A 25,797-nucleotide genomic window follows, 5' to 3' on the forward strand; every position below is an offset into this window, starting at 1 on the left:
AGATCTCTTTGTCTGCGGGATATATCTCATTCCTTTGGAGGAGACCTCTTCCAATATCTGCCGTCAAATAAACATTGGAACAAGGCTTGATTATTAGTTTGGAATGGGGGTTTCCACCCATGGTAATGTTAAGAGTTGTGGACATCAACTCCCAGAATTCCCCAGCCGGCCATGGTGGCTAGGGAATTCTTGGAGTTGAAGTCCACAAATCTTAACATTGTCAAGTTGTCCACCCTTGCTTTGAGTCATGTATCTTGGTTCCATGTTTATGCTAGAAAAGTACTAAACCATTCAAAATCAACCTGAGCAATAGGAGATAAACACAAGCAAATTTCAACATGGAGGAGCAGGGAGGGAGGTTGGGGTCTGATCAGGGATCTGTCTTGGAGACTTAGAGGTATTATGTATGTAAATTAGGCCTGGTTCCATCAGTAATTTGGTAAATTAATCCTTTTTGTAATGAAAAATTAGTTAGAGTGTAGCAATGCATTTAAGAAGAAGATGTATTATATAAACAAAGATAACAACACCATGAGTTACACCAATGCCAATAAGACTGGATGCCCTGAAAGCTGCTGTATTACAAACTGTAAAATTTCAAATAGAATTGATCTTCCTTATCATCCTGATTCCACAACCTCAGGATTCTGCTTTACAATTACAATTTAATTAAAGTCAGATCGAAACTCTAGAGGAATGTACTTTGGAAGACTGACCAAAAAAAAGGCCCTTCTGTCAAGACTCCGACTAATGAACTCAAGCAAATCAAAACTCTCAGACTGGGCTCCTTCTCAACGTTCTTCTTTAATAAGTACATCATATCAGCAATCTTTCCCATGGTTACAGTATAATTAAACTAGGAAATAACCCCATCCCCAAATCTCACAGGTCACACTGGCCAATTAATTGGCAAGCTTTCCAGGCACTCCTTCCCCATCCTTGTATGTTGCCAGTAGAGATAACCTTGGTTCTTACAAGAAAGCTTTTTGTTGTGTCTAGTAATACATTCCAATCTCCTTCCCCCTCTGTGTGGCAACTAAGGAACAAGAAAAATGGCTGTGGCCAGGTTCAGTTTGAGGTTGACCCCTTCCATATTAAGCTGGGTAATATTGCTTAATAATAAAAGGTCTGAAAATTTAGTCCTTGTTGCTTAACTCAAAGATTTAAAGAGAGAAAAAGCTCTAAGTGCTTGGAAAGAGCCATTTTTTTTCTTTATTAAACTCCCATCCCCACTCTTTGTGGTACAGTTGGTGGGATACACATCTAATTTAAACAATTGCAAAGACTTGTTCAATAAAAAGAAGTCCTTGATTAACTCAAAGAATTGAATAGAGAAGGAGAAAAAGCTCCAGGTATAAATACTTGGAAAGAACCATTTCCTTTATTTAATTTCCACTCCCACTCTTTTTAATATTGTTGATAAGATACATATCTAATTTAAACAAGGTTTATTAATTAAGAGATGTCAATTGCAATTCTAAATTCTCTGGCCACATTTCTGATAAAAATTGGGTAGACACTACACCATTTTTCTTACCAGAGTCACGAATACATGCACTAGCATGTGACAATTTTTCCCAAGCTACAATCCATAAACCACAAGAAATACCCGTGTTTTCCCAAAAATAAGACTGTCATAGATAGATAGATAGATAGATAGATAGATAGATAGATAGATAGATAGATAGATAGAGAGAGAGAGTTTGTGTGTGTGTATTGCCACAAAAAATGGTGCCAGGTCTTATTTTTGGGGGGAGATGTCATCCCCTGACTCACCTCACTTGCGTGTGTTGTCCCCGGCCTCCTTTTCACTGTCAAAGGCCTTCAGGAACTTTTTCTGTGGCTGGCAAGCCAGAGCTCTGTTACCAGCTGCAGAGACTTTCAGGAAAGCCTTTCTGGCCTTTCTGGCTGCAGAAGAAATGGGCTAGCAAGGCAGGGTCAGGGTGCACGAGGCCTGGTTACAACTGTTCAAAAGTAAGTAGTAGGGCAGCTCCATCCCCCCATACCTCCACTTATTTTTTATCCGTGTACCCTGGAGTGGGCGGAATTAGGGGTTATTTTTTTTTTGGGGGGGGGAAGAACTTATATTGGGAACATGTGTAAAAATCAACCTAGGACTTACTTTCAGGGTAGGTCATATTTTTGGGAAAACAGTAAATATAGATTAAGCTGTTCACTGGGTGCTTAAGTCTCAGGGTTTTCAGTGCAGTGCAGGAAAAATGTGACACATTAACTATAATATATGGGACAATTTAACAACCTCGTGAGCATGGGATACAGAAACTTTCCCCCCACACTCCTACTCCACCCCCTCCCCAAAGCTTGGATTGAAATAATGGATTCTTCCTGTGTGCAAAGAAAAATGGTCCAGGAAATCAAGGTGATGAGACTGGACTATCATCTGTCAAAAATGATATAGGGTATGCTTGGGGGGGGTTGGACTAGATGACCTACAAAGTCCCTTCCACATTTGTTAATCTGTATCAGTGCGGGCTGATGGCTAATATAGGCGGTCCTCAGTTTAAAAAATTTGTTCAGTGACTGTTCACAGTTACCATACCACTAATATAAGTGATTTGCAACCCGTCCTGACATTTATGATCATCGCAACAACCTGTCATGTGAACAAAATCCGGATGCTTGGCAACGGCATGTATTTATGATGGTTGTAGCATCATACGGAGGTCATGTGATCACCATTTGCAATCTTCCCCACTGGCTTCTAATAAACAAAGTCAATGGAAGAAGCTGGATTCATTTTAACTGCATGATTCATTTAACAATTGCAGAGATTTATAAGAACTGTGGCAAACAACTAGTAAACTTGGGTGTGACTCACTTAACTGCCTCGCTTAGCAACCTAAATGGCCCAATTGTGGCCATGTCAAGGCTTCCTGTGTTGATGCCATGGCCCCAGAGTTCACCTGACTATGACAGTGATGAAATGCTTCATGAAGTGCATTAAACTTAATCCATAGATTATGGTTTGATGGGGAAAATTCTATTTTAACACCCAATCTGCTAAGGATGACTTAAGGATACCTGTCTCAGGTATGGGTTGGAGATGAGATGAAGGAAATGTCATGAAGATCTGGCAGAAAGAACTTGTCCACATGCAGATTATGTCTAAGTAGGGCCTTTGATAAATTGGTAGAAACAGACACACAGTGATCCAAAATTAAATTTATCAGCCTTTTTGAAAGCCATTAATTAGGCTGTTTAACCACTGATCAATCTATCGATACATTTCTCCTTACCTTAATCTCCCTCACTTCTTGATTTTTGCATGACAAGCTGTGGTCAAATGCATAAGGATTTGCACTAAATTAGTAGCCCTGTTTCTAATTGTTTGGACGGATTGTTCTAGTTTCATACTGAACCCTGGCACCGCTCCCAGCGTGGCGCCACACCCCCTTAACCCCATACCGTCATGGATGTGAAGTAGCTGAATTGATTCTCCTCAGCTCAGCTGCACTGCAGCTCCAATAGCAAAATTTTGTTTTTGCACCCCTGCCAATCCCACCCTCCCCCGCTCTTTGGCTTCCTCCCTCCCTCCCTCCCTCCCTTCCTTCCCGAAGCTGCTAAGCTGCCATTGTGCTCTGAGGTTCTGGCATTGGGCTTTCAAGCAGCTTTGCAAATAGCGACCTGCTTTTTTAAAAACGCTTGTTGTTGCTTTTTTGCTGCAAAAAATTACTGGGTGTGAGGCCAGGCTGGGAAGAGGGGCACCCATTTTGGCATTGCTCTGTTTGGCCAGCTGGGAGAAATGCTGTTTAGCCACTGGCTTATTCTGGCTTCAAGGCAGTAGCCTTACAGCTGCAATTTAAACAACTTCAAAGGCCAATTACTCTATCTTTAAACCTGAATAAGAAAGTAGGTGATTTCACATCACTGCATCCTTAAAAAGCAAGGGGAAACTGTCTCTGGGAAATGCCTGCTCAAGCCCCCTTTGTAGGGGAATCCAGGCTAAAGGGAAAGCTAGTGGTTGCTTAGAAGCAGAACTTTGAGCTTGTCTTTTTGTGACAAGTTTGTTTCCTTGCTGTGCAAACTCTGCAGAGATCAAAAAGAGAGACTAGGGCACTGTTTACATCCCAGCATGTAACTGGAGAGGCCCAGAGCAGAACGAGAATAACTGAGCAGAGAGTTGTAAGCGTTGCTGGAGGACTGTTGCCGTGGGACGCCCTGTCCCAAGGCTGAGATGCTGACAAGGAGGAATAGAAGCTGAACTCCTTGCGTAAGGCCAGCTGGAGAAAACCCACATGTCATTTTGTGCCTTGACATTTTCCCCTTCTTCTGTAATCTCACAAGACTACAGACCTCTGCTTTTCATGGCCCAACCTCTGGGTCTTTGCTAGGCCTCAGGAAAGTCTCTTAAAAGGATTTGTTTACATTATATTTCACATAGATTGGTTTAAATTATCTTATAATGACTTGGAGATACAACAAATCAGTTCAAAACTGACATTTAAAAGACTGCATCATCTAAATTAATATGCGATGGAATATGCAGGGATGCTACCATATTATATTGGGTGTACAATAATAACATACCACCTGAACACTATCGTCATTGACAAAATCGTCATCAGTCAATTGTAAAAGGCAGATTTACATGATGGAACAGTTTATATCTTGTGATGATACTTTTAATACCTCCACATCTGGCTATATCAAGCCCTTGGGAAGGACTCAATAGGTGGATAAAGATGCCAAATCCAGCCTAAACATCTGGCTGACTGTGGGATGATAAATTATAACAGTCAAGCTGTTGGTCACAAAGTTCTGATTGAAATTCCTCTTTAAAAAAAAAAAAAAAAAAAGGCAGAGTTTAAATTGCACCATTGCAATTCTTCTCTTTGACCATGTTTTGTAGATACCTGACTGCAGCTGAATATTCAATGGTTTCCAGTTGTGCCCCAGAATAGTTCCAAATTAATTCACAGTTAATATTGTCCCATCAAAGAATTTCCATATATGGTTAAAAAAAAAATGGGAAAACTTTCCCAGGCAGTTTTGATGAAAGATTCATGAAATCTGGTCTAGCAATTCAAGAAAAAAGAAATTATTTCAATGAAACAGCCTGTCTCCTTGAATTATTCTGTAGAATCTTTTTATTGATTCTGTACCATCTGTAACAGGGCGTGATTTACCACAAATATCATCCACGATGATGGAATCCTTCAAACATTTATTTAGTTTTGCAAAAAAAAAAAAAAGCAGGGCTTTCTCTGGGAAACAAAAAAGCATGATTTCTCCCCCAGATAATTTTGCCACCTTTCTCCCCCATTCCTCAAATACAGCAAAGCAAACCAGCCAACTTTGACTCTGGTAAAAGAAATGGGAATGGCCCTTTCTGTCTCCATAGAAACAGAGCTTATCTTCAGAACAAATTGAGGCAGTGAAGAGAAATATCATCCATGCATCTTTATTGCTTATTTCAGTGTTTTCCAACCTTGGCAACTTTAAGATGGTTGGACTTCAACTCCCAGAATTCTCCAGCCAGTATGGCTGAAAAACTCTGCCTTCCTTCATCAAAGCACCTTGGCCTGCAATCCTTTCCAAACTCACTCATGCATTAATTCCTGTAAATTCAAGGCAATACGTGGATTTTGAGGAAAATCAACACAAAATAACAAAGTCCAATAGAGGTTTCTTATTGGCTCATTTCTATACCACGTTCATGGATGTTTTAAAACACTGTTTCTCAATTTCAGCCACTTCCAGCTCTGTGGATTTCAACTCCCAGAATTCCCCATGCTCACATGACTGCCTCCATGCGCTTTAAACACCATCATATCAAGAACATAAACATTGTCACTGGAGAGTGTCTATGGCAAGGGTGTCAAATTTGATTTCATTGAGGGCCACATCAGGGTTGTGTTTGACCTCAGGGGGCTGGGGTGGGTGAGGCCGGGTTGGGCATGGCCAACTCGACATCACTCATGTCGGGGGCACCTGTGTGGCCTGAGCGCTCTGCCAGCAAAAATGGGCTCCTGAGCCTCCTGCATCCCTGTGCCAGTGAAAACGGAGCTCAGGAGGGCCGCCGAAAACGGAGCACAGGAGCCTGTTTTCACTGGCAGAGGCACCGCGGGCCAATCCTTTGCTATTTCCAGGGTGGCCCTGTGGGCCAGATCTAAGCACCCCATGAGCTGGGCCCGGCCCCAGGCCCTTGAGTTTGACACCCCTGAGCTCTGGTGTCTAGAGAAGACAAAGGATGCTGGTTAGGCATCAACATATAAATTCATGTTGTAAACCTGTAGCTGCTTGCTTTCTCTCCACTTCTCTTCATAAGTTATTCTTAAATCAAGAAGGTTCCTGCTACACTATCTGTGTAATGCCTTCTTTGAGCAGAGAGCTGCAATTTATGTCATCTTATCAGCTGGACTGAGTTTCTAGAAGCATTACTCACTGGAAAAGTTGCAAGAAATATTTTTTTATATGATGACACTTAATTGGGGGGAGAAAAATTTGAGTTTTGAAAATATGCCTGTCCGTGGATTTCACTGTTGTAGATTTTGGCTAGTTAACTGGCAAGATGCTGGATGGAAATTCATCTGAACAAAAGTCCTCTGTTTTCAGGTTCCCCAAATGGTAGGTTAAGAATTCACCTGTGTTTGGAAAGTTAGGTTGGTAACTTCGGTGTCTCCCTGTCATTCTCAAAGGACCTAGCTAGAAATCATATTTTTGGGTAAATCCGGAGGGTATGCAAAAAGAAAAAAAAAACCTGAACATGTAAGTCAAATTGCAAGTATCTTTTGTTCTTTTCATGATCTTTCAATTTTCCAACAGAAGAATTGTAATTTTTGTTTTGGGCGGAACTTGGCTATGGTGGGAAATTGACATGAAATTTTGTTGTCTGACCTCGATGTGAATTTAAAAGACTTTCAAGACACAAGTCCTCTTGTTGAGCTAAAAACAGCTATTTATAAAAACTGGGTTTTAAATACAGGCCTTTATCCTCTCTCAATTTGTTAGTGTCTCAGTTCACTAACACAACTGTCCCTTGTTCATCAACAGAGCCCTTTGCTTGCAGTCCCCCCCCTTGCTCCCCCACCCCAAATTAAAACAAGAGAAGTACAACTGGTTCTATTTACAAGTCACAAAACAGGGAAGAAAAGTGTGTCCAGAAGCTGGAGAAATAGGACAGGGGGTAAATTGGGGAAGATTGATTCATTCCACCTCTACGTGTAAAGGTTGCAGAGTGAGAGATAGAGAGACTTTAGGAAGTATGTTCACTGGTGCTTCTCTTTCTGATGCAATATTCCCAAGGCTTTTTGGGCAAACCTGGCATAGACAATAGGATGAAGCAGGCTCCCCCAAATATCAGAATTGCCCCTGCAGACACTGCACAAGCCACAGACCAGGAATACTCATATTCTAGTGGGATGGTCGCATTGGAGGTGATCAGCCATCGGACCGATTGTCGGAAAATCTCCAAAGTCACCAACACCATCAGTCCTGGAAGGGAAACAAAAAAGAGGTCTAGAAGAGCAGACAAAGTTGGAGAGCAGAGTTAAACGTCTCATCAGTTTAGAATCCCTGTGTTACCACCAGAAATCCAAATCCAAGCTCCTCCCCAAGAATTTCATTGACTTGTATCCAGTGGTGGGATTCAAATACTTTAACAACTGGTTCTCTGCCCTAATGATGGCTGGGTAGGCGTGACTCGGTAGTCATGTGACTGGGTGGGTGTGGCCAACTTGACAACACACACGTCGAGGATGTCTCGTCGCCTGGGTGTGTCTGTCTGTGTGTGTGTGTGTGTGCGGGGGTGATAAGAGAAGAAAAGACACTTCCTAAGTCATAAAGAGCTACTGAGAGCATTATATGGGATGCACTCCTAATTTAGGAGGCTGTTATCCATTGAAGGCGCTGCACATATAAAGCTACTTTAGTCCTTGTAATGCTAAAGAACCTGCAGCCTCCTTGACATAGCACTGTTTTACATAAGATGCTTTTAAGATAAAATAAAATGTAATAAAATAAAATAAAAAGTAAAGGAATTTTGGTTGAGATGCCACCGCTGCTTCTTGTTGTTTTTCCCTTCAGAGGGAATGTTCAGGGGGAGGCAACTTTTAATAGCCTGTTTGAACCAGTGCATGTTTTAGTTACCCTAGAGGAGAAGTGTATCCACCCAGAATTAAATGAGCTCGTGTGAAACCAAGGGAGGGGAGGGCGAAGGGTGTGTGCCGGCCCTCGTGGCTGACATTTAAAGAAAAGGATGCTTTTGGCACCTGGAGGTGTCATCATCGGAAGGGTGAATCACCCACAGAAATGACTTAACTGTAACCCTGCGAGACGCTCGGGAGTGAGACGCAGGGTTTCTCGGGCTCCAAATAAAGTTCCTTTTAAACCTAAGCCCTTTTTCCTCATCCATCACTTCCACACTTGTCCTTTCTACAACTCCACCCGCCTCTCGGGCTCACTCACCCTCAAGTACCCGTTTCTCCGCTATTGGGGCTTCCTGCTTCTTCATCGTCTCCCGTGGAGCACTCCACAGCACTCCAAAGCCTGCCGCCATTGCCTCCTCCCTCACAGAGACGCTGAGATGCAGCAGGCAGAGGGCTGAGGGTGACATCGTGTGCGTTCCCCCCCCCCAGTGCCATGGATTGATCATGAAGTCACTGAAGCCCAGGCTGATAGGGACGGCTGGCGGCAGCACCTTGCTGCACGTTGCTGCACTGCAGCGGACTTGGCCCCAGCGCTGCACTCTCCCCCAAGGGCTGCCTCCTCGCCCACCCACCATCCGGGTGGACCCGGAAGAGGTATGTTCCCTTATTGCGGGATTCGAGGCAGATAGGAGGCAAGCAGGCCTGAGCCTTGCCATGTTCCCCAAGGTGGCCTGCACCCTTTGGCTGAGTGCAGCAGGCCCACTGGCCCTCCCATCTGCCTCGGGTCCCACATCCATCCCACGTTGGGGATGCACCGCTTCTGGGCCAGCCCAGCTGGCGGGTGGGTGAGCGGGCAGCCCTGGGTTGAATGCGCTGCACTGGGCCAAATCTGCCGCTCTGCAGCAAGGTGCGTGCATGCATCCCCGAGACATCTGGTCACCCATCCATCTCCAGGTGCTGGCCCTGTTGGGGTCCGAAAGGCAGGGCGCTTGGGCTGGTGGAGGCAGATGGAAACTCTGGAGCCCCTTGAGGCCTTTGGGATGGATCAGGTCATCCAAGGCTTTTCTCCCTGGGGGGCTGTGTGGCCAGGCCAGGCACTTTCACTCGAACCTCGTGGAAGTCAAGAGCCAGGCCCGAAAGGTGGCTGAGCCTCACCGTGTCCATCCTGAGGCAACCCTTTGGCCGAGTGTGGCAGGCCCAGAACAGGTCTCCTTCCCCAGCTGTCAGCCCAAATTTCCAGCTCACGGGGCTCGCACTGCTCTGCTCTCACGGCTGCCCACAAAGATAAGGTTGACAGAGACCTGTGCCCAGGCATCACCTCAGCCTAGGTTGGAGGAAAAAGATCCCAATCTTTACACAGGAGAAGGGTAAGGGAAGGTTTTTCGGTGCAGGAGCATCGCTCAGGCACACCCCTCACTGCTCATTGCCACCTGTTTATGGAGAGCAGCTCCTTCATTGCTGGGCGTTAGCTAAGAGGAAGCAGCCAGAGCAGGGCATGACAGGGAAGCCTTGTGCAAAAACGCATGGCTGGGGAGGCGAGTTGGCAACAGAAGAGGGCATATCAGCATGGCTGCGATTAAGAACCCAGCCAGGGCTAGCTGTCTGTCCCCAACGGGGTGCTCTCCAGCAGTGTTGGCCTTAGCTTCTCAGGCCAGGCGAGGAGTGTCTGGGAGGTGAGAGGCGGGGCCAGCCAGTGGTGAGATCAGCTGGTGTGTTGAACTGCAGAAGAAGTTAACAACCGATTCGAGTGAACCAGTGTGAATCAGCTTTATCCCACCACTGCCTGTATCTAGTGGCAGTTTAGTGTTGACTAGTTTACATTAGTTGACTAGATTTTTGTCTATAAGTTTGAATAAATCTTCTATGATACAGATTTATGAATGTTCCTGATTCCTTGGGCCTAAAAAAAAATAAGACTGTGTAGGGCAATGTTTTTCAAATGTGGCATCTTTAAGATGTGTGGACTTCATCTCCCAAGATTTTCCCAAAACATTCTGGAAGTTGAAGTCCACATGTCTTAAAGTTGACAAGTTTGAAAAATCACTGGTGTAGGATGTTACCCTTGAGATATTTCCAGCTGTGAACCAAGGCTACAAACAAGCAGTTTAGAGAGGGACATTGGATTAAACAGGGCTACTTAGAAGAGTATTATGTGGCTCCTTTTATTTATCTTTAGGTGGATCTGTAGCCTCCTTATGTTTTAAAGCAGTGGTGTCCAACCTTGGCAACTTTAAGATATGTGGACTTCAACTCTCAGAATTCCTTAGCCAGCCATGCTTGCTGGGGAATTCTGAGTTGAAGTCTGCAGGTCTTAACATGGTCAATATTGGACAGCCCTATTTTAAGGAATATCATGGGTATCTCCCATTCCTCCCATCCCACATACTTCAGGACAGAAAAGAAGATTCTGCAGAATTCATACCTGATATTATAAAGAAGCATGATGCTGGTTTCAGGAGGAACTCAACTCCTTTGCTCAGGGCCATTGTGATGCAGAGGGATCCCATGGCCATCAAGATGATGCTGAGGAGGGACACAACGGCTGCCGTGATGTTCAGTTCTATGCAGTGTTACCAAGCAGGGGAGAAAAAGTCATTTCACTCCACCCAACATTTCACAGAGGAAAATAGGGGCATACTGGCAGGATAATTTGTGCCCTACCTCTGATGTGGCCAGCAAGAAATCATCAATATCTAGACCAGTGTTTTTCAACCTTGGCAACTTTTAAGATGCAGTCACAGCCCTAAAGCTGTGAATTCTGGGAGCTGAAGTCCACACATCTTAAAGTTGCCATGGTTGAGAAACACTGATCTAGAGTAGCTGTTTCCCTCTTTACATGTTAACCATCAAATCATAATTCTTGTTAGCATGGCCACAGCCAGGCATAATTGGAGATATTAACCTGGTGAAGCCAATTTAGAATAATACACAGGTCACATACCAACAAATACACTCTGTCTATCTCTTTCTTTCTTTTTTTTTCTTTTTCTTTCTTCTTTCTTTCTTTCTTTCTTTCTTTCTTTCTTTCTTTCTTTCTTTCTTTCTTTCTTTCTTTCTTTCTTTCTTTCTTTCTTTCTTTCTTTCTTTCTTCCTTCCTTCCTTCCTTCCTTCCTTCCTTCCTTCCTTTCCAACTCTCGGGGCAGGTGCTCATATTTGTTTCTTAACTGAGGGAGCCAGCAGTATGTCCAAAGATACTTCCATGGCCATGTGACCAGTATATCTATATGCCAAGGTGAAATGGTACTTATTTATCTACTTGCATTTGCATGCTTTTAAACTGCTAGGTTGGCAGGAGCTGCTGAAAGTAACAGAAGCTCACCCTGTCACGCAGTGCTTGGGTCTCAAACCCAGACTGTCAGTTTTTCAGATGGCAAGCTCAGCGTCTTTAACCATTGAGCCATTGTGATCCTCACTATCTGTCTGCCTGCCTGCCTGCCTGCCTGCCTGCCTCCTTCCCTCCATCTAATCTAATCTAATCTAATCTAATCTAATCTAATCTAATCTAATCTAATCTAATCTAATCTAATCTATCTGATCTGTCTATCATTCATCTATCTATCTATCTATCTATCTATCTATCTATCTATCTATCTATCTATCTATCTATCTATCTATCTATCTATCTATCTATCTATCTGTCTTTTGGTGATATAATCACATCCCCCAAAAGATAAAGAGCTATTTCTTCTTGGTCCCAGCAACCTTCCGTGTAATTTGAGATCTTTTGAATAGTACCCTGGGAGCATTTAAATATCTTTTTTGATTGAAAGCTGCAGTTATAGCCCTAAAGGGAAAGCTGCAGTGATTAACTGTTTGAGATTTTTCAGAAGTATAATGACTAAAAGAATGCCCAGACTTATTGAGTGGTAGAGTTCTTAAATTTAAATTGTGAAAGGTGGCAGAAATTGATTTCAACATAATTTGTAACTAGCTTATTGAATTGTGACTATGCCATTATCAATTCAATGTTTTCTATAGTGAGGAGAGCTATTTATTTATTAAATAAATGCATATAGCCAACCAATTCACACAGAGTGACTCTGGGCTGTGGACAATTTTAATTTCCTCAGTTAAAAATCCACAGTTTAACAATTTAAGCCTCTTGCACTCTTTAAGATGATATAGTGTTAATACATTTGTGCATAGAAGTATCAACAAATTTATCTTTGCAACATTAAACACCAGTTCATTTTCTGATTAGCTGTAATTATCTGGGCCTTTGCTTTTTTATGCTTTCCAAATGATTTGGACTTCAATTTTCATAGTCCCCAGCCAACATGGATGACAGTCCGAGAATTATGGGTTTAGTCCAACACATCTGGAGGACATTTAGGATGACTGCAACAAGAAATCTAGATAAAGCCAGGTTGGAAGCAGGAGCTGCAGAACCTGAAAAGCAGAAAAATGTTTATTCCCCAAAGTCGTTGTTGCATAGTTTAAGAATTTAATCCAAAAACAGAATAACAGAGTTGGAAGGGACGTTTGAGGTCTTCTAATCCATTGCCCTGCTCAAGCAGGAGCCCCTATACCAGGGGTGTCCAACCTTGGCAACTTTAAGACTTGTGGACTTCAACTCCCAGAATTCCTCAGCCAGCAAAGCTGGCTGAGGAATTCTGGGAGTTGAAGTCCACAAGTCTTAAAGTTGCTAAGGTTGGACACCCTGCCCTATACCATTGCAGAGAGGGGGCTGTCCAGTCTCTTCTTAAAAGCCTCCAGTGATGGAGCATTCACTACTTCTGAAGGCAAGCCGTTCCACTTATTAGTTGTTCTATTTGTCAGGAAATCCCTCCTTAGCCCTAAATTGCTTCTCCTCTTGATTAGTTTCTATTCATTGTTTATTGTCCTGCCTTCTGATGCTTTGGAAAATAGGTTGACCTCCTCTTCTTTGTGGATATTGGAAAACTTCCCTTAGATATTGGAACACTGATATCATGTTACCCCTAATTTTTAGCATAGACATACTCAATTCCTGCAACTGTTCTTAATATGTTTTAGCCTCCAGTCCTAAGAAAGCCCACTAAGGTAGATAGTGGGTATTTATGGAGGAAGTCTTGAAGCTGGTGCAATAATTTATCACAATCATGAAAACTATGAGCCAAACCCAGTGTCAAGCCCGAAATTGACATAAGCGTAGCCATTTTAGTTAGTCTTAGTATATATTCTTTTTCTTACTTTCTCTGTGGTAGTCATGGGGGGAAGGGTTTCGGGCTTGATACATTTCTAAGGGGGGAGGAGTGGAGATAAAGAGAGTTGTTTTGGCTAGGTGATTCTTCTTTCCGTGGAAACATGAGCTGTCCGTGCTTAGGCCCCTTGAGGCGGAGATTTATGACATCAAGCAGCGTTGAATTACTTCTATTGGAGAATATGACTTTTGGGGGTTGTTTCTAACTTGTAATATTGTGGGGTAATTCCAGGTTGTGTCAGATCCAGAATTACCATGGACTTGGTCAATTTGATGCTTTCCTGAATAAAAGAAATGTTTTTGGAAGGTGGACTTTGTACTTTTCTTTTTAAATGGATTTCATCACTTGGAAACCTGATACCCAGAAAATCATGGATCTGACCAATTTGGATCTTGGCTTTTGCCTTGGGAAGTGACTACATGATTAGGATGTTGCCACTTGTCCCTTATCACTTTGGAGTTTTCCCTAACATCCTTTCTCAGCAGGGAGGCTGAGGCTCTTGAATGAGCTCATTCCAGGGACTTAATTGGTTTGAGAGGAAGTTTATGTTTTTTCCGGATATTTTGATAAATATTTTCATTGACACCTCAGTTACCATTTGGAATGATGTGGTGGCAGTAAAATCTCTGAGGGAGATAGACAGTTGAGAAATACAAAATATAAACAAACAAAATTTTAGGTTGGATTCCAAGTATACAGAAACTCTACATGCAGACCTTTGGCATGTTGTGGAATTTCCCAAAGATGCTTTTCAAAAGATAACTGGGTTTTCTTTCACTTCCTTTCTTTATTTCTTCAAAAGGCAACTGGACTTCAAGAAAGCTTTGAAAAAAGCACCTTTGGGACAACCATCACCTGGATAATTGAGATTTTCTATATATATTTGTTGTGGTGTGCAGATAAAGAGGATAAAGCAACAGAAGAGACACCTAAACCCAACTGAGAGAAAACAAGAATGAATCTAACCAGACATAGATAAAAGCTTTTGTTAGAGCCTACCACATAGTGATAAGGGTAGCAAAAAAGATTTATTTCTCCACCCTTCTCTTCGGCATATTGGCCAATAGCCCTGTGCAGGGCAATCTAGACCCTTCTAGACCCTGGAGCATCTGCAAAACTACTGTGAGAGCTATTCGAATCACCCGGTGGATAACATTGCTCAGATTCACTGTGAGTTGGCCTTCGGCTAGACAAGTCCTGCATAGGTGGTGGAAGCAGTCTTGTGATGTTATCAGGAGGAGTTTGAGTCTGTTAGTCCTGAGAAAATGGACCTGGTCCTTGTAGCTGTGGCTGACTGTGTATTAACCTCAATGCTCTTCCTGATTGCTTGAGACCTCTGGGGATGCAGCATGTGCACCAGAGGTGGTCTTCAGCAGGTTCTGACCAGTTCTGGAGAACTGGTAGCAGAAATTTTGAGTAATTCAGAGAACCGGCAAATACCAACTCTGACTGGAGATTTTACAATATCCTTCCCCTGCCATGCCCACCAAGCCACACCCACAGATCCGGTAGTAAAATAAATTGAATCCCACCACTGATGTGCAGGGATAAATATGTCTTTGAGAAGTGAGATTGTTCCACTGGCTTTGAAAAAAAAAGTAGTGGTGTACCTCTTCTTCAAATGACTAGTCTTGGATCCAGTTGACCTGGACAACTTTCATCCAGTCTCCAACCACAGGTTCAGAAAACGTAAACGTTAGCTCATACTCAAATTCTGTCTAGAATAGCTCCCCACTGCATGTTCAATCCACATTAGAGCAGCTGGTTAGGATTGTGTCAATCATTTAAAACAGGATTTCTCACTCAGCAACTTTAAGGTGTATCAGCATATGAATCAGCATATGAACCAAAACCTTTTGACAAAAATGTCAAAAGTATGGGATGCAGAAGGTCTCAGAAATGCTCAGAAATCCCCAGTCAGCCCATTCTTGCTGGGGAATTCTGGGCATTGAAGTCCATACACCTTAAATTTGCTTAGATTGAAAAATACTGGGTTAGAGGAATGCTTTGCAAGGCGGAGAAATGGCTCATTCCTTTCTCCCTCTATTCAGCATGATTCAGCATGATTAATTAATAATAAACAGCCGATTCAACAAGAGAGACCTCTTAGAACAGCAGAAATGTAATGCTTTGCCTTAATGGTTTGAGGATAACTGTAGTGAAGCCCTCTCATCAATTCAGGTAGGTCCTCTCCAAACCCCCTTGAATCAGCATATGAACCAAAACCTTTTGACAAAAATGTCAAAAGTATGGGATGCAGAAGGTCTTGACTGGCACACGTAGCTCCTTACCTTCCTGTCACACAACGCTTCAACCTGAACGCCTGATGGACTTACCCTTTTTTGTAGTCCTTTGGAAGATCTTGGCATTCTCCCCAGTGGTGAAGAATTTGAAATAAGAACAATTAGCTTCTGAAAAGAAAAAAAGCATTTAACTCGTTTATCATTAAGTTATACCACAGGTAATCCTTGACTTATGACCATTTGTTTAATCACTGTTCAAAATGATGATGGTGCTGGAAGAAGTGACTTACAACCAGTCCTTGCACTTCCAACTATCACATATCCCTCTGGTCATGTTTCTGTGGTCACGGGATCAAAACTTACATACATAAATACATGATGGTCGTAGTGCTCTGAATCACAAGATCATCATTTGTGCTTACCAAATGGGCTTCTGTCAAGCACAATCAATGGGGGGAGCTAGATTTGCTTAACAACCACGTAAAAATGTCTTAAAATCAGGTACAATTCATTTAACAACTGTAAACAATTAACCAGATTGCCCTCAGAAGTTATAAGTGTTTCATCACTGGAGGTTTTTAAGAAAAGACTGGACAGCCACCTTTCTGAAATAGTTTAGGATCTCCTGCTTGAGCAGGGGGCTGGACTAGAAGACCTCCAAGGTCCCTTCCAGCTCTATTCTGTTTGATTGATGGTATCCCTTGGCAATGGACGGTTGGACAGTTCCAACTATAGTAATAAGTCAAGGAAACTTACTATATTCCTCCTCCTCCTAATTTCTTCAAATTATCTCAAACAAAATTCATTTCTCATAAATCTCTCAATATTTCCTCCACTTTAGGTACTAAAACAATAAAACAAAACCTAGTCCAAAAAAGGACATTATGTTTTTTTCTTTCTTTCCAAATACTGGCTATATAGATCAGTTCTAGCAATGAAACTTGAAAATTGCCATGAATTTAAGAAAATCCTCGTAGGACGAGCCCTTTTACTTTATCTGTGGACACATTTTGCCATGCCATATAGACTACTATAAATTTCCCTCTGTAATCCTCTTTCAGAGTAATTCCTATCACCTGCCCAGTTTCAGAAACAGCCACAACTCAGATCTTTCTATTGGACTATACTGGCGACTGTTTCTGACATCAAATTTCTCCTCTGAAATAAAATCTCTTTCTCAGAGACCACAGAATTTCTGCCCTTGTTACTATTAATAATTTAATTACCTACACATAACTATTTTTGTATGCCTTTCATGCCAAATAAACATTGGTATACATCTTTGCCAAATATTCATGATAGAAGCGTTAAATATCAAACATAAACTGATAAATTAAAACAATGCACAAGCTTACAAACATGTTTTAATTGAAGCCCTTTTAAGATAGGATGAAGGAAGGTTGTATATTAGATAATAACTTGATTAAGTTTATTTTTATAAGACCATTTAAGTTTTGTATGTAATCACATGTACTTTTGTGGCATTTTAACAAACATTTCATGATAGGAAATATTTTTTATATCAAATTCCAGATTATAATTTAGATGCAGCAAAGATTGAAGCAAAGAACGATGGTTGAGAAATTTTAACTTGTCGTTATTTAAGCTATTTAATCATGAATACTCTCATTCACTGCAATGACTGTATCTTAGGATATTTAAATTTAGTAGCTGGAACAGTAAAGTGTATAATGGGCCAGAACCTACAGTTGTAGGTGATTGGTTGGAGAGTGCGGGCTCCTGCATGAGGCAATCTATGCTATGATTGGTTGCTGTGGGTTGTAAAGGGAGAGTTTCCTTTCCCGCTGCCTTTTTTATTCTATGTGCTCTGTATGCTGTGATTTACCTCATGATTTACCTCATGAGTAATTTACCCCATGTGATTTACCTCATGATGCTATAGAGTTACTACACACCAGAACAACTAGACATAAGAACAGTTTTTTTATCAAATGCCATCACTCTGCTAACAAATAACTCCCTCAACACTGTCAAACTATTTGCTATGACTGCATTACTCTTACTATTATTATTAATCCTCCCATCCTTCCTTTCACCCATCTCCTCCCACTTATGACTGTATGACTGTAACCTTGTTGCTTGTATCCTAACGATTTTTATTGACTGTTTCCTAGTATGATTTGATTGCTTGTTGTACCCTATGACTATTATTAAGTGTTGTACCTGATGATTCTTGACTCTCGACGAATGTATCTTTTCTTTTATGTATACAGAGAGCATTTGCACCAAGACAAATTCCTTGTGTGTCCAATCACACTTGGCCAATAAAGAATTCTATCTTTCTATCTATGATGTCATTGTGTTCCTGATTGTTGTAAATATAGATATTAAATATATTTATTTAATAAATATATTAAAAAGACAAGTTTGTGTCAGCATCTCTGATTTCATTTGGACGCTTGCTAAGCATTTCCTTGACACTGTAAAACTGAAAATATGCATTTCTTGATTTCATGAAACATCTGTCTAAAATTTATACATTGAAAAATAAAGAAAATGGACCTGTCTAATTTTATATTGAGTGCTTTTTCATCATATAAAGCAAAGTACATCTTTGGTCAAAATCAGTTTAGTTGCTTATAGATCATTAAGAGTTTATAAGGTAAATTAAAGGATTTTGGATCAGGATTAAAAGGGCAAAGAGTACAATTAATTAGGTGTATTGATAGCTGAATACAGCGGTGAAATAGATGTATAGATAATCCTCAACTTACAACCACAATTGGGACCAGCGTTTCCATTGCTAAGCAAGATGGTTGTTAAGTGAGTTGTGACTGATTTATGGCCTTTTTTGTCATGGTTGTTAAGCAAATCATTTTACAGATTAACAGAGTTGGAAGGAACCTTATAGGTCATCTAGTCCAACCCTCCCGACCAAGCAGGAGACCCTACACCATTTCTGACAAATGGCAGTCCAGTCTCTTCTTGAAAACCTCCAGTGATGAAGCTCCCACAACTTCCGAAGGCAAGCTGTTCCTTTGGTTAATTGTTCTCACTGTTATGAAGTTTCTCCTTATTTCCAGGTTGAATCTCTTCTTGATCAGTTTCTATCCATTATTCCTTGTCTGGCCTTCAGGTGCCTTGGAAAATAGCTTGATCCCCACACAGTCATTAAATAAATCTGGTTTCCCCCATTGACTTCAGTGTCATTGTAACTAATCTTAACTCATATGAGTTATAGTCCAAAATGTTTTGATAGCACCATGTTGGAGAAAACTTGCACATTGTACTTATATTATTTAATTATTTTAATGAAAGATTCCTGAAGTAACTTCTTGGCAATTTCCTCTTGAATTAATTACAATTATAGTTATTTTTTTCAATTTTGGGGAGACATTACTTAATAACAACAAAAAAAGAGGAAGAAAAGAGAACAAAACAACAAAACCTTTTTATGTGAGAATTCCTATGCATATGCACACAGATAATAAACCAATAATATCATTTTAATTTTACACAGTTTCAGTAAAGGATGAATGTAGTACTCTGTGGATTGAAGAACTGATGTATTTTGTGGATTATGAATGAGCTGCTTTCAGATGCAAATTATGTAAAGCGGTTGCAATTAAAATAACAACTGTAATCCTACTGTATTTCTGCTGGCACATGCTTTTTCCAAGTTGCCAACAATTTCTTACAGCATTCCCCTTTATACCATTATATATTATATAAAAAATGTTGCCTGCCAGATGTTTCTGCCACAAAAACCATGAAAAATGTGAAAAGAAAACACTTTTTTCTTTTTAAGCATTCTTTGGCTTTGTGGACTGACATGGCCACCAGTTTTTTTCCTGCATATCTGCAGTGCACCGACTGATATTTATTATATATATTAAATACAGTATGTAAGGCTACCAGTAGTAGAAAGGTTAAGAAACCCAGACAATGAGAATGAAGCTTCTGCAGTTGCTAATCTCTCTCTTTACATATGAACCAATTCATAAACTTTATTCAAGAGAGAGGCAATCTCTACAATTCGGCAGCTGAAGTGGAGGGTTCAGAGCCCTTTTCCCCTAAGATATTCTTTATGATTCATGCCTTAAGCCTTGTCTTTTCCAAGTTTTTTTTTTTTTTTGCATGACCCAGTGGAGTGGATTTAATTGTGTCCCCAAAGGAAAGCTTGAGCAATAGCTGCATCTTTTTGAATTGGAGAAATTCCAAGTAGCTGCAGGGCACAAGTCCTGTGGTACAGAGGTACAGAGCAGAAAGGTACAGAGCAGAAAGACAGAAAGAAGATTGCACTATGATTTAAAATTACATTTCCCAAAGCAGAATTCCTTGCCCAACCCATCAGATTTTTGCCCAATGCAAAAATTATTTTTATGGGCCTGGATTGGTGAGAAAAGATACCCCCCTTTACACAGAATTGTAAATTAGGAGCTGGCTGGCTGGAGACAATGCATTTGCAACATAGCAAGACTTGATAGCAAGGAAGTTTAACTCAGGAGGAAGTAGAGACTTGAGAAAAGGTTTATGCCATGATAGGACTGCCAGCAGGGACGGCATAAAAAAAGTCATGATGGCAGCAACAGCCATGCAGTTAAAGCCCTGCCACCTTTTTACCCACATCAGGATTTTTGATCTGCATGTTTATGCCATCATCCTCTTGACTGTGTATTCACCCCTCCCTGAAGAAACCCCTGAAAAAGGCATCCATTTTTACACAAGAGGAATTCTATGACAGACGTGTTAATTACAGGTAGTCATTAGATGTATTAATTACAGGTAGTCCTCAAATTACAACCACAATGGAGCCCAAATTTCTGTTTCTAAGTGAGACATTTGTTAAGAGAGTTTTGCCCCATCTTATGACCTTGTCATAGTTGTTAAGTGCAGTTATTAAGTTTGTTCTGCTTATTACGCTCTGGATGGATATAAAGCAGACAGAGCAACTCCACAAAGCATCCATACAAAGTCTTTTTTATTGATTCATCAGGCATCCTTATCAACTCACATTTATGATGAGGTTCTTTTTAATGTCCAATCCTTTGCATATCTGCACTATGGTGTAGAAAGATAATACAGTCTCATCCCCATGATGATTGGAGCAGCTGCATGGTATGGTGGATTCAGGCAAGAGTGAGGGAGCTTCCCCCAACCCAACAAGAGTCAATTTAGTGACTAATCAGGATTACAGATGTGACCACATGACATCGACTACATTTCCCAGGATACCTTAACTACATTTACCATGATGCATTCCCTTAAGGGGACAGCTCACAATTCCTAACTAACTATCCCAAATCCCATTAACTCTAAACTGTCTGGACAGCACAAAGTCAGTAACGCTGTTGTTAAATTAATCTGGCTTTCCCATTGACTTCACTTGTCATGTCGCAAAAGGTGACAATATGATCCTGGGACCCTGCATACCAATATAAATAGGAGTCGGCTGCCAAGCACCTGAATTTGGATCACAGGATCAAGGGGGTGCTGAAAGAATCGTAAGTGTGAAAAATGGTCATAAGTCACTTTTTTCAGTGCCATTATAATTTTGAATGATCACTAAATAAAGTGTTGTATGTCAAGGACTACCTACATGGCCAAATGCAAAATAAGGTAGGAGGAAAGAGAGATTTCGGGTCTGGGATCTACATCTTCCCCTTGTGTTTTGATATGGTTCACTAATGTTAATATCAGTACCAAGTACAGGTACTCCAGAGAGTTGGACCCAGCCCAGTCAAAGGCAAGGATGGTTGTTTTTATAGACAGGCCTATCAATTAGCAAGTGGCCCCAATTCCCTTTCGGCCAGGTGATATTCTTCTTTTCTGCCCACTCCGATAGCCCATGGTGGTGTCCTGCCAAAGGCACTCACTCAGCCTTGTCAGATTAAGAAAGAAACATTTCTGAATGTAGTTGTGGTGGCCTTTCTCCAAAGTCACACCAAGCTGTCTGATAAAAATCACTGGAGTATCTTACTCATGACACAAATTAGCCAAGAGCTCTGGCAATTAAAGGCAACATTCTTGCCTTTAAGCCATAGAGACACATCCATGGATGCAAGTTGTTTGTTTACATCAGGGGTCCCCAACCACCAGGCCCCAGACCGGGACCGGTCCGTGGATCATTTTGTACCGGGCCGCAAAGAATGAAAGTAGGGCCTACTTTGCTTGGGCGCCGCCATCTTGTTTCGACGGCGCTTGAGAAAGTGCTTCCGGGTGAGCTTGTTGGTCATCGGTTGGAAAGCGGCATTTGGGTGCTGAAGGAATCCTCGCGCCTTAGTTTAGTCAAAGGGGGGGGGCAGCTTCGAACGAAGAGCCGTCCCGATGGCGGTGGAGTCTCGCGTTACTCAGGAGGAGATTAAGAAAGAGCCTGAAAAGCCCATCGACCGCAAGAAGGTACAAAGGAGGAGTTGAAGGTGGCGGGGAGAAGCGGGGGACGGCTGGCTGGCCGGTCGCTCGGCTCGCCTTGCCTTGGTCATGCATGCTGATGCCGGTCCCGGTCCGTGGATCATTTTGTACCGGGCCGCAAAGAATGAATAATCATGAAACTGGTCCCTGGTACAAAAAGGTTGGGGACCACTGGTTTACATAATCAATTCTATAATATGGATCTCCCCCCCTCCCTTTAATTCAGACCTTCTACCTAAGTTCCTTCTATACCTCAAGTTTCTGGTATAGCTTCCTGCCATTCTGAAGTGGTCAACACTCCAAAACATTGATGCCCTAAAATTTTAAAATATCTTCTCATCTAGGAAACAACAAACAAACAAACAAAACCCTCAGAAAACCATGCCTCAGATTTGAAAATAGTAATTGCATTTTGCATTCTGAATTGTGATCTGTGTTATTCTTTCAAAATATTAAGCATGATCCTTCCCAAGCATTTATCAGGGCGTTTACAAATCAGAATCAAGATGGTAGCCACAACTCCACAATTAAAGCCTTTCTTTCTGATGAAAGAGAAAATAAATTGGAGAAAGGCATCTGGTTTTGATCCAAAAGGCACCCAGTTTTGATCCAAAATGCCTGATCTGTTTCAGAGTGTTCTTTTTGTTTGTCCACCATTTTAAAAAAATCCAACTGTGAGTCAACTAACAATTTGTACATATTTCCAGCACAGAATGATCCTTTCTTTCTACTAATTCATTCTAGTCTGGCGTAACAACAACAGATCTGATGAATAATCTTGTTTTCCTTTTAATAATCAAACATCTGTTCATTCACAAATCCTGTTCCATCAGATTGCAAAATCTGTGGTTTTCTTCCAAATGTATTTTCCACATAAGTGACAAACTGAATAACTTATGACTTGTTAGTTATAAACCACAAAAACAGCATGCTCCATCAAGGAAATGACAAAATGTCTATTTCTCCTATTTGTCTCAATACAACAGGTATGGAAGTCCCTACAGATTTTATCAACCATCAAATAGTGCTTTTAAGTCATATTCCCTTTATTTTCGATAATTCCTGCATTTTGGGTGGTTGCATGAATAAGTCAAATGTATTGAGTGGCATATTTGCAATTTTGAAGTTCACGATGATTTCACTTTATATCTGCCTGATTAACTCTATATTGTAAGGCACAAGAAATTAGGAAACAAGGCAGTTCAAATGAATGTGGGTTTGTTGTATATTTAACATTCTCTACAAGAATCTGAACTACTAATGATCAAAGCAAATTTGTGATAGATAAGAGTAAACAGAATTCAAGTAATTCAATGGACAGTTGTTAAATGAGTTTTGCTCCATTTTATGACTTTCCTTGCCACGGTTGTTTTTTTTAAAAAATAATTTTTATTAAATATAAACGTGGTGTATCTTCTTTGACATACATTTCTGTCCAATCTTTTAACAGTTAAAAATAAAGAAAGATAAATATATGTATACATTTATATACATATATACATTTTTGTGTAACACTCTTGCCACAGTTGTTAAATGAGTCACTGAAGTTATTAGTCACCCAGTTGTTAAGTGAATCTGGCTTCCCCATTGACTTTGCTTGTCAGAAGGTCAGAAAAAGTGATCACATGACCCCAAGACATTGCAACTGTCATAAATATGAACCAGTTGCCTAGCATCTGAATTTTGATCAAGTAACTATGAGAATGCTGTAATGATTGTGAGTGTGAAAAACGGTCATAAGTCCGTATTTTTAGTGCTGTTGTACATTTGAATGGTCACTAAATGAACTGTTGTAAGTCAAGGACTACCTGTAGTAGCTCCTTAACATGTAACCCAATTCATCGGCCAGTGTATATTTTATTACAGTTTCACCAATCCTTTGCAAGCATATTTGATTCTCGTTTTTCATTTCAATCTCCCTTTGTAGCCTTTATCAAGATATTTTTTAATTTTTTTGTCAAACCCTGGAGCAGTTGCTCCATTATGCAGATATCCCCTCCTTATCTCATCCTCTTTTCTTTCTCAGAATGTCCTGAGGTGTGTTCTGCACCTTTCAGATAAGGGGGATTTTCTCTAGCTTTTAAACCAGAAAGCTTGAGTTTACTCCAGGAATTTCTCTGTTCTCCTCAGGGATTCTTGCAGATGTATTTTAGATCTTCCCTAATCCAAACTCAGGCTATCCTGAAGCATTAATGCTATTATTTCAGCATATTAAAATGTAGAGGCAAAGACATTTGAAGGAGAGCATTTGCACTTCTGTGCCATTATTTTTAAGAAGCCTTCTTGGATAAAAATCTTTGGTTCATGTGGTTTGAGATTCTTAAAAAGTGCGTGCTTTCCATCAGACACCCAATGCAGCCGATAGTCTTTGTATGGCAAAATTTTCTGTAAGTTATTACAAAGTTCTTTTGTGTCTCTCAGATCTGTGATAGAAACAAGCACATTGCAGCTTACAGAACCAGAGATATTTGAATGGGTGTGCCTCAGCTCTAAAGTCTTCTATATTTCCAGAACTTCCCATAATTTAAAGGTTCCCAAGACATCTCAATAATGATATGTCTATTTTTCAGAATCCTGGGAAGATTTTTTTTTTTTAAAAAAAGGTAAAAGTAAAGATTCCCCTCGCACACACACGTGCTAGTCGTTTCCATCTCAAGGGGGTGGTGCTCATCTCCATTACAAAGCCAAAGAGCCAGCGCTGTCCGAAGACGTCTCCTTGGCTGTCCCTATTTTTCTAATTGCATTTTTACATGCTTTCAAACTGTTAGGTTGGCAGAAGAAGAAAAAAATGGTCTGGGATATATTGCCTTGGGCAGGCTGATGATGATGATGATGATGATGATGATGATAATAATAATAATAATAATAATAATAATAATAATAATAATAATAATAATAATAATAATACCGTGTTTCTCACAAAATAAGGCTTGGCCTTATTTTTTTTGAGCCCCGAAAAAATGGCTAGGACGTCTTTTCGGGGGTGAATTAATTTCTCCCCCCCGCGCACCGGCGCCATCTCCAACAACAGTGTCTGAGTCGCTCCTGCTTTCCCCCCGTCCCCGTAACAATAGAAAAAAAAAGATTTTGAGGTACCTGGGAGCACCACGCGCTGCGTTTTGGTTTAATCCCGAGCGACTGGGTGGGTGTGAGAAGAGCCGAGCGAGCGTCTCTGCTGCTGCTACCCTTGGTGCTCCAGCCTCGGGCTCTGCAAGTTTGCAAAAGTCCCGGTGTGCAAGCCCGTTCCTGCATTCAAGCGCCCAGGCCGAGCTGCAGCTGTCCCTCTCTCGCCAGCGCTGTCTCCAATAACAGCGACAGCAGCGGCGGGAACCATGGAAGCGTTTTAGCCGCTTCTCGGGTGGTGGAGCCACCTCCGTAACTTCCACAGTTCCCGTCGCTGCTGCCGCTGTTATTGGAGATGGCGCTGGCGAGAGAGGGACAGCTGCAGCTCGGCCTGGGCGCTTGGAATTCAGGAACGGGCTGCGCACCGGGACTTTTGCAAATTGGCAGAGGCTGAGGCTGGAGCACCAAGGGTAGCAGCAGCAGAGACGCTTGCTCGGCTCTTTTCAGGCCCACCCAGCCGCTCGGGATTAAACCAAAACGCAGCACGCGGCGCTCCCAGGTACCTCAAAATCCTTTTTTTCCCTGTTGTTACGGGGACGGGGGAAAAGCAGGAGCGACTCAGACGCTGTTGTTGGAGACGGCGCTGGCGAGAGAGGCGCCAGCACCAGTGGGGACCGTGGAAGCTATGGAGGCCTGAGAAGTGGCTGAAATGCTGCCAGACATCCACACCGACGCCGCACGCCTGCTGACCCGGGTAAGGGAGGGGTAAGGGAGCCCTCCGTGCTCCACCATGGTGTTAGGAGCGGCTGATGGTGAGGCATAGCTGCC

The 25,797-nt window shown here is 41.6% G+C and overlaps 1 protein-coding gene across 1 annotated transcript in view; it reads right to left on the reverse strand.

Moving 5' to 3' along the window:
* Positions 1-4,814: 4,814 nt before the first annotated feature.
* The window catches only part of CACNG6 (calcium voltage-gated channel auxiliary subunit gamma 6), a 47,691-nt gene continuing 26,708 nt past the window's right edge, over positions 4,815-25,797 (reverse strand). The window contains exons 2-4 of the mRNA XM_026677415.2: positions 15,628-15,702; positions 10,531-10,668; positions 4,815-7,455 (exon numbers count right to left, since the gene is read on the reverse strand). Coding sequence (XP_026533200.1) covers positions 7,217-7,455; positions 10,531-10,668; positions 15,628-15,702 — 452 coding nt within the window. The 3' untranslated portion in view covers positions 4,815-7,216. The remainder of the gene's footprint in view (positions 7,456-10,530; positions 10,669-15,627; positions 15,703-25,797) is intronic.

The sequence above is a fragment of the Notechis scutatus genome, chromosome Z, assembly GCF_049901735.1.
Source record: "Notechis scutatus isolate UNSWTSFEM ecotype Mainland chromosome Z, rNotScu1.2, whole genome shotgun sequence".
In the NCBI taxonomy this organism is placed as follows: domain Eukaryota; kingdom Metazoa; phylum Chordata; class Lepidosauria; order Squamata; family Elapidae; genus Notechis; species Notechis scutatus.